The sequence below is a fragment of the Numida meleagris genome, chromosome 10 (assembly GCF_002078875.1).
Source record: "Numida meleagris isolate 19003 breed g44 Domestic line chromosome 10, NumMel1.0, whole genome shotgun sequence".
Taxonomy (NCBI): Eukaryota; Metazoa; Chordata; class Aves; order Galliformes; family Numididae; genus Numida; species Numida meleagris.
In genome coordinates this window covers 3,107,968-3,123,458 of record NC_034418.1, presented here as the reverse complement: position 1 = coordinate 3,123,458, position 15,491 = coordinate 3,107,968, and the positions used below count along the sequence as shown (strand labels likewise).

At 39.5% G+C, this 15,491-nt stretch overlaps 2 protein-coding genes across 3 annotated transcripts in view; both read left to right on the top strand.

Annotated features, from left to right (window-relative positions):
- The window catches only part of LPCAT2 (lysophosphatidylcholine acyltransferase 2), a 28,432-nt gene extending 18,262 nt beyond the window's left edge, over window positions 1-10,170 (top strand). For both annotated transcript variants that reach the window (XM_021408437.1, XM_021408438.1), the window contains exons 12-14: window positions 6,289-6,387; window positions 8,110-8,251; window positions 8,526-10,170. In XM_021408437.1, coding sequence (XP_021264112.1) covers window positions 6,289-6,387; window positions 8,110-8,251; window positions 8,526-8,776 — 492 coding nt within the window. In that variant the 3' untranslated portion in view covers window positions 8,777-10,170. The remainder of the gene's footprint in view (window positions 1-6,288; window positions 6,388-8,109; window positions 8,252-8,525) is intronic.
- On the top strand, window positions 5-6,281 carry CAPNS2 (calpain small subunit 2). The gene has a single exon (XM_021408439.1). The coding sequence runs from the start codon at window positions 1,530-1,532 to the stop codon at window positions 2,271-2,273; it is 744 nt and encodes a 247-aa protein (XP_021264114.1). The 5' UTR covers window positions 5-1,529; the 3' UTR covers window positions 2,274-6,281.

Sequence of the window (15,491 nt, the reverse complement as noted above, 5' to 3'; positions counted from 1 at the left end):
AAGTAGTCTGTTAACTGACTAGAAGTCTTGTTGGCAATGTTTTGTTAAGAATTACATACAAAAAGAATATTTGGTTTGTTATGCTTTGTAGTTAGCTTCGTAAACACTTCTTGGCTAGGAATTCGTATAGGCTAGATAGTTGACTCATACAGTTACCTTCTTAAGTTTTGATGGAAAGAAGTTGGTCAGTTTGTAGTTTGTGAGATGACAGTTATCTCTTGGAATAAGTTGCTGCACTGTGAAGATGGTAATCTTCATGCTGCTAGTGGCTGAATATTCCTATTCCAAATTTTGAGCTCATTTACATTCTGACTGCTTAATTATGTGATATAGTTCTAAGTTGATAACTTAAGGCAGATTGAAGCTAAATAGACTGTATATTTCTCCTGTGGTTGTGAAAGGTTCTATTAGACATTCTGAAGACTCCTACTGCCTGTCTCCAGCCATAAAGAAAGAATGTACAGGTGCTCATCTGATTATTTAGGCTTTTCTCCAGAGTCAGTAGTGATCTGCTTCATTTTTTATTTCTCCCTGAAAGATAGGAAAAATTGCTGTGTGAATGTGCCCCTCTGACTACACCAGCAGCCCCAGTGACTAGAGCTAGTGTAGAATTCGTCTTACTTTATGCATCCAATATGTGCTACAGTGCAAGCAGCATGTTTTACTGGAAGTGCTTATAAACTTAAGTTTTCTTCTTGTCTTTGGAGCTTTCCTTAACACAGTATCATTCTTCCCAATCAAGTTAACTTTAGCAGTACAGTTGGCCCTAGGAGGGCATTTTGTTGTATATGTTGATTTAAACTTGCAGGATTTTTCCAAATGTAAAGGATTTATAGACTCTAAAACAGAGATATGTAAAAGCATATTCCTGTATTTGCTGAAGGCATAGAAGCTCTAGCAGATAAGGTGCTCATCCTTTCCTCATTCCTATCTCCTCACTTTGGGCCATTGGCTCCTATCAACACAAAACTGAGTCCTGAAGCACAGCATGAATACAAGAGAAATACAGAGTGGCAACCAACATAATTGAAGGCAGTGAAGACTCCTTTCACTTCACCTATCTGGCACAACTGCTTCAGTGACTAGAATTAGCAGTATAATACACAATTCATTAGGAAGCTGAAGGCATAAAAGTTTGCAGTCACAGTCAGGGCTTTAGTAAGTTTTCTTGGTGTTCATCTTTAGGGACACCTGCTTCACTGAGAAGCAGTCATGCTGATGTGGCAGGAGTCTTTTCAAATTATTTCAATGATAATTTCTGCTTTGTGGCTTTCAGCGTCCTCTTTTTTTTTCAACAAAGATTTATCAAATGCCAGAAAGCTAATTATGCAGAGAAGAAGACAAACAGGAATGTCAACAACAGAAACTACAAAGATCTGCAGTATTTCTGGCAGCTGGAGTCATGCACAGACATGATGAAGCACGTAGTTTAAGCTGTGTTTTGTCCACACCCAGCTCATACACAACGCAGCTTCGGAGAGCTACAGAAGCACTAGATCTCTGAGTAACTCCCTTCAAAAATATTTGTGATGTTCCTTGCTAAGGCTTTGCTGAGTGGAGGAAGTGGTGGTGGTCAAGGAGAGAGCCTTGTACGTGGCCTAGGAGGTCTCCTAACAGGAGGTGGCCATGGAGGAAATCTTGGAGGACTTGTTGGAGGTCTTGTGAATCTGATAAGTGAAGCAGCAGCTCAGTATAATCCGGAGCCACCACCACCTCGCAACCATTTTACAAACGTGGAAGCTTATGAGAGTGAGGAAATTAGACAGTTCCGTCGCCTTTTTGTCCAGCTGGCTGGAGATGATATGGAAGTGTCTGCTACAGAGCTAAGGAACATCCTGAACAAAGTGCTTTCCCGACATCAAGACTTGAAGACGGATGGCTTCAGCTTAGACACATGCCGCAGCATGGTAGCTGTCATGGATACCGACACAAATGGCAAACTGGGCTTTGAAGAGTTCAAGTATCTGTGGAACAACATCAAGAAATGGCAATGTGTGTACAAGCAACACGATACCAATCAGTCGGGCACTGTTGGGAGAGCTCAGCTGCCGGCAGCCTTGCGGGCTGCAGGGTTCCAGCTGAACGAACAGTTCTGTCAAGTAATTGTGCGCAGGTATGCCAGCGAGGATGGTAGCATGGATTTTAACAACTTCATTAGCTGCTTGGTGCGACTGGACAGCATGTTTCGGGCCTTCAAGTCCCTGGACAGCAATGGAAATGGGCAGATCAAAATGACCATTGAAGACTGGCTGCAGCTGACCATGTATTCGTGAAAGCAAAGCAGAGAAGAATAAGCTTCATCTGAAAGATATGCATGGAAGACTACAATGCTGTATTATAGAACTGTAGCCATTTCTTTATTCTAAGGCAGATGTAGCTAAAGATACTTTGCTTAGCTGGGATTCCTCTTGTACATGCATTAGTCTGCTTTTCTGAAGAGTTTGTGTAAGTTGTCAGTTGTACAAATGCATCAGTCAGTCTAAGAAAATTATCTCTAGACTCTGAAATGAGAGAGTATGTTGAAGGATCAAAGCTTAGTTACTTCTTCACGTAATGTGGGTTTATATAGGAGTTTAAGTATTATATAAAAAACTCTATGTTTGGTAGTGTTTTGTGATGTTACAGTGCCAATTTGTCAGCATTCACTAAGCTGAAATAAAGCTCTGCTTGCGTGAAGGCAGTCACTGGTAAAGATGAATAGATTCCTAAATGGTGTTGTTATTTCTAACCAAGGGGATAAATGTTAAAGTTGCAATGACTATAATGACCAATTAATATTTTGCTTCCTTCCTACTACTTCTTTTTCATGCTGGTCTGCTGAAATAAAATCTGAGTGGTATTGTCAGTTCTACTTGCTGGCCGGAACAAAATTAAAGACATAACAGGCTACCTTAGCAACCTTTTTCTCCTTCCTACAACTCTATTACTAGTCTTCTCTCTCTACTTGAAGCCTTAATATAGTTATAATGAAAACAGCTTAAAATATTGCATTTATATTTAGAGAAGCTTGCTGTAACAGTGCAGTCACACAGCAGCCAGCCAACCAAAATCAATTTGTAGCTATCAGAGGTAACTTTCATCAGAGTGCAGCGTCCCACTTGAGCTAAGTATGCCGTTTTAAGATGTCAATTTTTGAGTAATAGAACAAGGAATAACATGAACTGTCAAAAGCATGTTATTTTTGAATTAAGGATTACATAGCTGATGACAAGCAGCTCTTTCACTGCAGAGTGGCAAGGAAGGTTTCTCTGCAGGGCTCTGCAGCTTTAAAAGAAAATTGTCTAGGGTGTGTGCTGGCTGACTGGAATGTGAAATGAGGAGTGGAGCAGCACAGCCTGCTCAGAGACTCCAGATGTAAGAGCCTCTTCCCCTCCTCACAGAGGTATCAGTGACTAATGGAGAAATACCACACAATATCTGCAGGGCAACTGAATACTAAAATGGGGTTCTGTGGTTTGGTTTTGTTTCTGAATTTCCATAGCTTTGATTTCTAAATCTTATACTCAGCAATTAATATTTTCCAAACTGATGAAATCTCCTCACTGCTATGCTTGCAAAAGCCCTTTACTTGTAATTTTGGAAAAAATAACAACTCTTGCTTAGATTTTTTTCCTCCTGCACCGTGCTCAATATCAAGCTGGGTAACACAAAGTAAAAATGTTAATGTTGGCTCAAACTGTGATTAGAAAGGTCGGTTCCTACCTAACAACATTCACCTTTCTCCTGTATATTCAATGGAAAAGCACACAGTTGTCCTCAGAGTAAGAGAGGGCATGAGGGAAAGTGTGATAGCTCCACACGAGCACAAACCTACCAGGTTTGCGTCAGAATTTCCCTTTTGTTACTGGTTACAACTTGCATGTAGCAAGAGGCAGCTGAAATTTTTGAGTTACAGCAATAGCTTCTTACATAATGAGCCTGGATAGGAACATGAGACATGCAACTGCAGTTCCTCTCCAGGTGTTCCAGTTGTAGCATCTCTGTGGTAGCCCTGTAAGCAACTCAGGGTTACTTGGCTAATCAGAACAGGAATGAGTCACACACACATTGAAACTAAGAAGAGGAAACTAGTTTCCTTTAAGAAAACAAGGTCTGTTGAGGCTACACTATCCTTTGGCTGTTTTATAACGTACATACAAATTTATGAATGTTAATGTTCAGCTTTGGTATTTAGAGAATTGGAACTTAGCTCACACGTGTTGTGTTTCCTCAACATATACTTGGGTGCATAGGGTACAAACACGGCTAGACATGTGTAGAACAACTATTGCAAGTGTTCTCTGCATTGGTGCTACAGAAACACGAAGGATTTTCTAGTGTTTTCAGTTTAACACCCATCTGTTCGCAGCAACCCTATTGTTTCCCCTTAACCAAAACACCAGAGCATCTGGAAGTTAGCCAACACCTTAGGACTTGGTAGAGCTAGTCACAACACGATCTTACAAGTAAAGTAACTGCGTTCTCAAATGGCTGGAGTTCTCTGTGTCAGACTGCACTCAGTTTTGATTATTGGATTTTAACGCTTCAACAGAAGTAGCATGAGCCTTATTAGCTCTTGTCATCTTTCTGTATGTAGCCAAATCTGTGTTAACTGGCTTCAGCAGTAGTTTCTGAATGAAAACAGCATTTATGAGAGAATGTTGCCCTCTTCTAATGATTAAAAGCTGACCAAAGTTATATATCCTTTGACGTGCACCAAGATAACTTAAAACTATTCCTATTTTTTGCTAAAACATTTCCTTAAAATTAATAGGTCTTTAAAATATAGGATGTTCAAGTGTTAGATGCCTTGAAAAAGATTGATTAGACCATCAGTGTAAAGAAAAAAACAGTTACCTGTGCAAACCAGTTCTGAATTGTTATTGAAGGCTAAATAAAATTGAATCTTAGCAGTTTAAAATCCTGCCAAATGTATAGCTTCATAAAGGACTGAACACATTATCATGTATACTTGCTGATCAAGGACTATGCTAAGATCTAAGCTCAATATCAAAAATCCCTGTTTCTTAGGAAGCAAGACTTCCAAAGCACTCTACAGAGCAGTCTTAGCATTTCTCCACTGGGGAGCTCCATATTCCACTATTTAGTAGGAGGAAACTACGAACAGAAAGGTTAAGATTGGTATGCTAACGTGGGCATTAGAAGCTGGTGGGAGAGCCAGGAATAGGCTCAAGATCTGGCTGCACAACACAGATTCACCCAGGAGGCTGCCCCTCTTTCACTTGTCTTGTTTGTGCTGTTCTCAGACTTAGCGAGCCCACTCTTTCAATAAAGAAGAAATTCTTCTTGAAATGTACAGCACATTATGCACTGAAGGAAATCTGCTTTACGTTTTTGTTTGATTTTAGAATGTTTTTGGTAAGTGTCCTTATGGTGAATGTTCCAAACTATGGGCTACCAGTCGTCACAGCTATGCTTTCATTAACTGTGTCCCATCACCTAACGCTTACGTATGGCTTCTTCCCTAGACTGGATGTTTCCCAAAACCCTTAAGTAACTTTCAGTGTGGTCACAGAAACATGACTGACTTAAACGTATATTTCAGTGGGTATATGCAGTTTTCCCTATCTGGAAATATGATGCAGCTTACATAGAATTAATCACAAATCCCATCAAAGAAAACTTCAAATGTTTTGTTGGAAGTGCTTTGTAGTGAACACATTGAAATGTTCTTTCAGATCAAAACTGCAATTATCAAACAGGCTGCTACAATTAATTAATTGCATTTCTGGTTTATAAAGTAGGACAATGTATTTGCCTCAAAATAGCATGTAGGGCAATGCATTTGCTTCAAAGAAAAGCCTAAGAGAGACCATGTGCATCATCAGGCTGTACTTTTGCTGGCATATGTTTTATTGCTGAAGGTTCTTAGGAAGAATTAACTCAAGACAACAGTCTTATTGTTGGCATCTTTATTCTGGGATGCTGCACTAGCCCCCTGAGTTTTACTGAGTGCCAGAGCTACGCGAACTGTTACATTTACTTTAAGCTGGTGTATTCTGTTCTTGTTCAGAAGTTTCTTGGAGGCCGTGTGCTAATGAAAGTCTCATAAGTTGTATCCAATCTTTTTTTGTTTGGGTGTTTATAAGATGTTGGAAATACATATGTTACTACTTCATCCCTAGTAATACACAAATTTAGAAAGCTGTTAGTATTTTCTGCAGGAAGAAATGATAATTTAATGTTGCAATCTGCCTTAGTGCACGTTACATATTTGATTTGTACAACATCTTTTAAAGTGATATGCACTATTAACTGTGACTCCTGCCATACATTTTTTGGTTACAGAATGGAGATGGCACCATTGACTTCAGAGAATATGTAATCGGTTTATCTATCCTTTGTAATCCAGCCAACACAGAAGAGACTATTCACATGGCATTTAAGGTAAGTTCAATTTAGTGTAAATCTACAAGCCTGACAAATCAAGACTGACTGTAAATCTGTTAGTTTTCAAATCATAAGTTTATAGCTTCAATCTGATATGCAAATGTGAGTAATTCTCTTAAACCAATTGACATTTAGACTGTGAAGGGGAGGTGGAGAATTGCAGACATCAGCTTCATAGAAAAGGGTTTGAAAAGCCATGTGAAGGCACTAATGAATATGTAACTTGGCAGGCTAACTCCAAAAAATGATTCAGCAGCACTTGCAGGTTTTTGCCTGAGGATTTTTCCAGTGCCAGATGTAGACAATAGATGGAGCAATATCCTCTGTAAGTCAAACACTCAATAGAGTCACTTTCTACGGAAACGAAGAGGAGGGGGGGGAATCAAAAAGGGTTATTCAGGACAGGCACATCCAAATTTCAGCTGCATCTGAGATCATCTATTGCTTGTCCCATGGTTTTCTGATAGTTTGAGCAGTCATGGAGCAGTACCATCTTTCAGATGCCAAGTACAGGCATGCAGTATGCAGTCAGGGATGCCCATGTTTTGAATCCCTGAACACTCAAATGCCCAAGTAACGTTTTTTCAGTAGATATTTGACACAGACTCAGATATTTTACCCACTAGTCTGTTCTTACGAACAGCATTGAATAATGTAGTAAGGTATGAACCATGTTCATCTTAAACTGGATACATTTTAGTATTGATGCTTATTCAAGAAGTATCAGTATTTTCACAGCAATCCAGCAATTTCATTGGCTGCTTTACAGGTAAGTGCCTCAAAGTAGTTTGTATTTCTAGGGGTGTTTTATTACTATAGATTCCTCTGAAGAAGCAAGCCTAGCAGGTATCTTTGGTGTTTTATTATTTTGCTTTCTAGACTATACTCTTCAGTACTGTAACAGTTGCATTGATTATAAAATGTGTAATCTGCTACAGTTCCGACTTCACCAGGAAATGATTAGCTCAGCTGGTAAAAAGTCCATTTTGGTGAACTGCGGGCTTTCTTTTCCTACTTGTTTTCTTTGCCACTGAATGCACTCTCCTTCACAATGGGACTCTTTGCCCGTAGCAATTACTTAAGAATTACAGTCATCCATTCCCTGTATTTCTCAAGGGGGTGATTCTTAGCAGCTGCTAACTGCCACTGTGCTGGGAAGGATGGTATGATCAGCATACATCTACTGCCCGCATTCCAGTCACCAAAATCCCTTTTCTAATGACAGTAATTCCTTAGTGGGTGACAGGTCACATATACTAAAAGTTAGGTATTTTATGTCAGAAGATAAACTGTAGCAAGTTTATCAGATGCCAGGTATGCCGTAACTTAATGAAAAGGAGGACTAAAACCTAAGGTATGCTTGTATAGAGTGCCATAGCTCAAGGTGACAAATAACATAAACCTTTGTTTATAAGCATTGTATAAGTTTTATTACTGAGCTAATGTTGTGAGCTTTTTTTGCTGTTGCAGGTTTTCTGCATACTTTTCCTAGTACAGAATATTCTGATCCTGACTACAGCATGTACATCGCTCTGCTAAATTTCTGCATAGTCATATTCCATAGAAAGTGCATAAAAGCTCTGTAGCTGAGATAGAGCCCCACTGTTCAAATACCAGTCGTTTGCAATTCACCTTTTGAATAGTAAAAACCTAATATGGGTGGCTGTTTTGCACATAGAAGGTTCAGAAATAATGTTTCTGAGCGTATGTCTTTTGCAGCTCTTTGACCAGGACAATGATGGCACTATAACGGAGAATGAGTTTGCTTGTATCATTCAATCAGCTCTGGGGCTGCCTGACCTTGATGTTTCTAACCTCTTTAAAGAAATAGATAAAGATGAAACTGGAAAACTGTCCTATGGTAAGTTACATCCTTTTATAACAGAGTACTCTTGATAGTCATACTGACAAGTGAGAGTTCCCTGTGTCTTTTCTCCTCAAAAATATCTGATGGCTCTCATACACTGTTTCTGAGGAAAACTGTTGTAGCACAGACGTAGATACTTTGCATGAGATGCCTGAGATGCTTTTGAAAAGCTTAGCTGGAGATCACCTTCATTAAAAGGAGCAGGCTCCAAAGTTTTCTTTGATTCTACTGCTGCACTGCACTATCTGTGTTTTTTGTTATTTTTCAGATGAGTTCAAGAACTTTGCACTTGAACACCCAGAATACGCCAAGTTGTTTACTACGTACTTAGAGTTACAGAGACACCAGCTGGGTATGCCAGAGGAAGGTGATAACATTCAGTCACCTGAAGCCAAACACACTCCAATTAGAAAGAGCACAGTCCCAGTCTCAGAAACAAGATCAACTGCAAGAAATAAAGTCTGTCCTGCAGACTATGAAGAAGATAACTCTAGTACCTCAGACAAAAAGGATGACTGAGAACAGTCAAAGAATTCATCTCTTGAATTCTGCGGGAATATTTTCCCAACCTATTCATAAGCACAACTGATACAAAATAGAGATGAAAATTACAGTTTAAAAAAAATTGTTTCATGGTGTTTTTTTTGTTTGTTTGTTTTTTACTTTCATGTTTGGAGGAGTTATTCCTGTTTGAACGTAAGGGAACAATCACTGTCCTTGTTGCCAGTATCACACTACTGGGAATGTTGCTTAATGTCTTCCAAGTTCATGCTTCCACAGAAGTAACAGATGTGTGCTACGAGGCTCCAGGAATGACATGACCTCTCAGTACACAGACTGAGGAGACCTCTTGTCTAAAAACAGGTGAAATTTTTTGTGGTCCTCAATTCCTCTGCATCCCTAACATGTCTTAAGGGAAAAAATATTTATTCCAGAGTGTTTTAATTTGCAAATATCCCTTAGGCTTTCTGAAGCTTCAGAGAGACAGAATTTAATTACAGGAAGCTGAAAGCTGAAGCTTTACTTTAGTTGTCCTTAGATTTCCCTTAACTAAGTATGAACTATAAAGCCTAAGCTTCTGAACAGGGCATGCTGATTCACTGATGTTAACAGAAACACCTGTAGGCTTATCAATTAGTTAAAGATGGAAATGGCTGCATTTCTATGTAACAAAAGGCTGCTCAGAACTCCAAGATAGCAGCTCACAGTCCACAGGAAAACGTGAACAAAAAGACTCAAGAATAAGCGGACTATTTCAAAACAAATAGAATGTTGCTTACAATAATAAATGCTCAGGACCACTTAGGAGGAGCATTTCAAACTTCAGCTTATTTATATTCTAGTAGTTATCAATAGAGGAATGTGACCTTGCTCTGCAAAACTTGAAAAGATAAATATGCTGTCAAACCACAGTTCTAGTAGTTCATATCTACTCTAAAATTATCTCCTAAAAGCCATATTTGTATTAATGTGCCATCACTCGTTGTCTTAGGGTCTGATTCCAAACCAACTTCTTTCTAGTTAATGATTTGAGTACGTTTTGCCTCCGTCCCCTGTAGTGCACTGGAAATTGAGCCTTTACCTTTTTTCTATCCTTCATTTGAACGCACTTTATACAATATTTTAAGTATATATATATTTATGCTAGTAACCACAAAATAAAATCTCAGAAAGTCTGGAAGGACAGAATATTTTTAAAATAAAACTGAGACGAGTAAAGTCTAGAATGTCTAGTACCAAAAAGAACCAATTTTCAGCTGGTTTTCATATGTGAAATGTTAACCTCTGCCTCTAAACTACTGCTTGTGTTGTCTGGCTGTAAGTGCATTGCCATGTTTAATTTTTTCTGTATTTATAACTGTGCCTATCCTGATGTTTCACATGCTTAAAATAAACCTATATTTTTAAAAGACTTCACTTGAAGAATGAAAGTCTTTTTGGTATAGTCCTAAGGGTATTCTGTCTACCATCAGGAGCTCAGGGGATTCCAGAAAATCTTTTCTGTGATACCTTCCCTCAACAAACACATGCAACTTGAATTCAGTATTTTTAGTTTTGAGTGTGATGGCGCTTTTCTTTATGGCATAGCTAGAAAAATAGGGCAGGACTGATGTTCTTCTAAAGAGATACTTCTGCTCACTACCTCAGCAAGAGGGAATATGATACAAAGGACTTGCAGTTATCTGGAGAGATATCTCTCTTTTCTGGCAGAAAATAAAGCACTACCATTTACATGTAAAATGAGTGACTCCAACCACAGCTGATGTATAACAATCCTGGCTTTGTGTGATTTGAACGTTAAGAAAGAATGAGAAGCAGGGTTTACAGTAATCTGGCTGTACAGTTAAGTGAAATAGATGTTAATTCCTTGGCAAGGATCTTTTTGCCTATCCTGTTAATTCCTCAGCTTTCCAGCCAAGAGCAAGCTTTACAAAGAAGGCTTCTGTTCCAACCGGTAAGAAGAAGATGGATGGCAAAGATGACAAGAACAACTACTTCGGGTCTTTGACTGCCAAGGGTCCCTTACACATATTGCTGTTAAATTCAGCCAGCCTTCACAACTGGAACACTATGCTGCCCACTAGTGTAACACATTTAGGACGAGTGATTTTATAAATACATGCAAGTCACACAAATGCTTGGCAATTAAAGCCAAAATACTGTGTTTATATATCTACCTATCCCAATAGTTTTATGGGTTCGGCATGTAGCAGTGATTCAACTATGGCCTGAAAAGAAATCAGCTAAATGTTAGGACACTAACTCAATATACACAGATCTGCTTGATTTGCGGGAAGGGAATACATTAATATCTAGGCATCATTGCGCCTCAGGGAGCTTTTAAAAGGACCAAACTAAAAGCAGGCTGCAACAAACGGGCATTACATTAAGTGGCAGAGCAGGAACTAAACGGAAAGAGAAGCCTAAAAAAACTAAATAGAAAATGGTTCTCAGTCGGGCATTGAGGGATGACACCTTTCAGCTCCTGCACAGAGCACTGCCGCACTGCCTGCACAGAGCACTGACACTCCCTGACGTGTGGGATCCTAAGCCTAAGCTGCCCTGTTTAAGGACCATTTAGAGTAGCGCACAGCAGAGCTACGAAGGTATCTTTGGTGTCGAGTAACCATCAGAAATATCATTTATTTAATTGGTACTTCTCTGTCCTGCTGTAAAAAGGATTTGATAATACCTTCTCAGATACCAAAGTAAGACGTTGAACCCCACAGAAACTCTACCAGTCTTAACAAGGGTGAGAACAAGGGTGAGGACAACAGTCCATTGCAAGAGGAAAACACAACTAACTCTCAAGAACAGATGCAAATGGGCTGCTGCTGTTCTTTATGTTTTCCGATAAACGTGTACATGCAATACAATCAGTATGAATAGATCTTATGTACATTTTTTAAAAGCCGGGTTTCTGTTTCTCAACACATGAAAGGCAGTGGTTCGTGGTTCATCACCTAGAAAACTGGACCTTCCTTGTTCACCTGGGAATGGGGAAGATGCTAATACCATAAGTCCTGACCAACTTGTTTAAGGAAGGAGAATCAGTACAGTCTCCACTGGCCATTCCAGTGGCTGATTTCTGAGGGAGAGTTCTTCTGGTCTGAGAAAATGAAAAGTGAAGGGTTGTGTTGTGCGACAAGCCTAACAATGACCTTTCCTAGACTGCTGTTGCTTGTACTGCAAAAGGTAGGGCTGCTTGGCCAGATCTGTCATCTGCCCTAGCAATTCCTGTCTAAAACAAAGCATTCCCTGGGTATCAAATGTTTGAGAAACATCTGCTGAGATGTTTTTTTCTATGATAGCCAACACACCATGGCCCTATTTCTGGGTAATTCCTCAGGCACTATGCCAATGTAAATAAATACACCATTCTGCCTGAGTAGGTTTCTGGTGGTGCTTGCGTAGGTGCCGAGTGCTGCTCAAGGTAAATGGATTTGAAAAATCAGAACATGACAAATGCATGAATGCACCTGCACCCCTCCATGGACACTGCCTGTGAACTGCCTGACCACAGCAAGCAAAGCAGCCTCCAGTTTCATGCTGAGAACTACAAAGCTCTCACTTCCAGAATGCCACAGGAAAAAAAAAAGAGGTTTTTATGAAAGACTTGGGAGGTTTGTAGTTACACTGCACAAGCTGCTTGGAAGACTGGACTATGTTCACAGTGGCCTTCGGCTTACCTTTTTCCTATCAGTTTTGCATCCCTTGGAGTAGCCTACCTTTCCCTCTTCTTTCTCCCTCCACATCTCCTGCCCAAAATACAGGCACCACTGCTGAAAGCTGTATTCCACAGGGACTGAAGTAAGAAATCTAAGATTAAAACATAAACATTACTGAATTGGCTGGGATTCTGGAGGCACTTACAAAGAATTCATGAACTACCTCTACTGGTCTGCAGCAAGATCAAACTTGTCAAAGGTTGTAAGGGATTTTAATGACATTTAATTAATTAATTTCAAATCTTTACTCAATGAAATAACATTTATAAGACCGACTAGCAGTAGGGAGACGTTTGTCAGCAGTGCTTAAGTTGGCAGACTGGCTGTTACTATACATAGCCAGAGAGGCAGAAAGTAAACATCTTATGGGATTAGCAGCTATGTTCATAGCTGAGATGAAATTTGGACATTTCATTAGTATAAGATTGATTCTGACATTTCATAAAGCCAAAAAGCAAACAAGAAATGTGTCTGATATAAATACAGTATGCAGCACTTATTCAGATAAAGTTCAAGAAGTGCAGCAGGTTTAGTGCCATGACAAAGGAAATACAGAAGGGTCATTTAAGGACTCAACTTCTGCTAAGCACTTGCATGTATGCTTAATCCTGAGGGCATCAATCACATATTTTATGCTTACTAAAAGCACACAAGAATATTAATAATTAGAAAACATGAAAAATTTCCAGGGTAAGTCATTGCTAATGGTGGTAAGAATTACAACCCCTCACCAAGGAAAACAACACTACAGTTGATTAAACTTTATGAAAGTTTTCCTTTTTTGCACCATCTTCTTAATTTGAGATAGTTGGTAACAACCACAGCCTGACTAGAGAGACTTAGAAACAAGTGACAGCCTTGCAAACGGAAATAATTCACTACTCAACTTGATAATATCTAACGTTCTCTTTTTTAATATGCACTCCAATGCAATAGGTCTAAAAAAAATATACATCCTTCCTCTGTTCTCACATTACAATTATTCTACACTTTCATACTATTATTACATGCAGAAAATAATGATATTAATTGCTGTTCAGCAGATGTTTTTTTTAACTTATCCATAAAACATTCTGTTGAAAATCATCTTTGACATGTTAAAATCAGATTTAAGTGAACGTATCTTTAAAACTACGCCTGCCTACACACTACTTTGTTCTAAACCAGGCACACGTAACAGCATGCTCCTCTGGTCTCCTTAAGCCTGCTCTCTCTCAAGGTCTTACAACAGCTGCACAAGACTCATTCCAGTGGTGGGACCGTTCTGCAGCTACATCAGGAGCCCTTCAAACATCGTGGGGTTTGTACAGGAGTTCAGGGAATTCATGTTTCCTAAGAATTACAAGCAAAACTGAGGCGTTTTACGAATGCTACTTTGCTTACTTTTCACTGTGAACTTAGAATAGGTAAGAGCATCCAATTAACACATAAAAAATCATTCTCTACCTATAACCCAGCAAACAGAACTTGGCCGCAAAGTGAGAATTCACTAGATTAAACCCAAAGGCCACCGCAGGGGATGACTGCACTGTCACACCAGACACCCAATGCTTAACTTTTTCAGCTGCTAGAAACATTTTCTCAAGATCTGATATGAACACACCTGTATCTGAAGCCACTAAGTCTTGTTCACATCTCGCTCAAAGAGAACTATTTCTTTGCAGAGCATCTTCATTTCTACCTGTACACCCACATGCTGAGATATCAGCATGCCTGGTTCACTCTTGTCTCTCCCAGCCTTCCCTTTGTAGGCCAAGAAGTAGAAGTTCTTTCGCTCCTTCCTCACAGATTGCACTTTCTGGACTTGTGGAGCTTTGCATTCAGGCTCTCTGGAGACAGACTTCTGCTTCAGCCCTACCACTGCTGAGCACACTACAAGGATTTCTGTACATAGTTTGTAGCCAACATTCCTGCCTCTGCGTGCCCAGTGTGAGGTTTGGCTTTTTCAAGCCCCATGGCATTACCCACTCGCATGCAGCTCTCAGCAGCCTGTCAGCCCCAGCTCCTCTCTGAAGGAGCTGCTATTTAATCAGCTTCCCCCTCTCTTTCTTCCTACAACTCCTTGTTCCTGCTTAACTGCCATCTCTTAGCTTTGTCCTTAACAAGTATAAAGATCAGCTTAGCAAGAACACTCTGATCAGCTCAGATTATTGATAAAATGAGGGTTTTTTTCTAACAAATAAATAAATTCCTTTTGTTAAGGACATTATCTTCTTAAAACTTCACGAAGCATCTGACAGTGCACTAGAAGAAAAGCACTATGAATTAGAAAGACATGATGAAAGCTTTGAGTATATAATTGTTCAAAAAGAATAATTTCCTTTTCAAAGGTAAACACCAGCCTTGCAGACAAAGATAAGGCCAAGTGCACAATTAGATACACAAGTCTGTGTTTCTGCTCATATCTCCTGATATCAAAGATTGCAGGAAAATTCAACATGTTTTCTTAAAACGTAAAAAAGAAACGAACAGGAAAAAGTGCAGGAGACCAGAAGGAGTCACAGCAGAACTGCCAGCAGCTTTTAGGAGAGTTGTTTCCCCCAGCGCCGGAAGTCTTTGTGAACCTGGAGATAACCAGCCATGAACTACAGCAGCTATTCAAAGCAGAAATCGTTTAAATGTTTAGATTTTGTACGCTGCTCTTTTGAATGAAAGCATGCCAACCTCTATAATGTTTAATTACATTTCTTTGACAGCCTGTCTCTTGTAAGCAGAAAAGTATATTGTCTATAGGCATAGAGGAGAGAGAAAATGGAGCACATTCACCCACCCAGGACGAATGCAAGTTTGGACTACTACAAACTCAAAACAACACTAATCCTAAACCAGCCCTGGAAATTAACACCAGTGGGAGCTGCTTTTTCTACCTTTCCTACTGCCAATTTTAAACACAAAATTCTATGTTTCATATAGCGGAAACGTCTCTTTTAGTAGAAAAGTTACCCTGTGGAGCAAATCAAACCAGCCCTTCTGAAAATGCCTTTAACAAAACTCTTTTATTATTC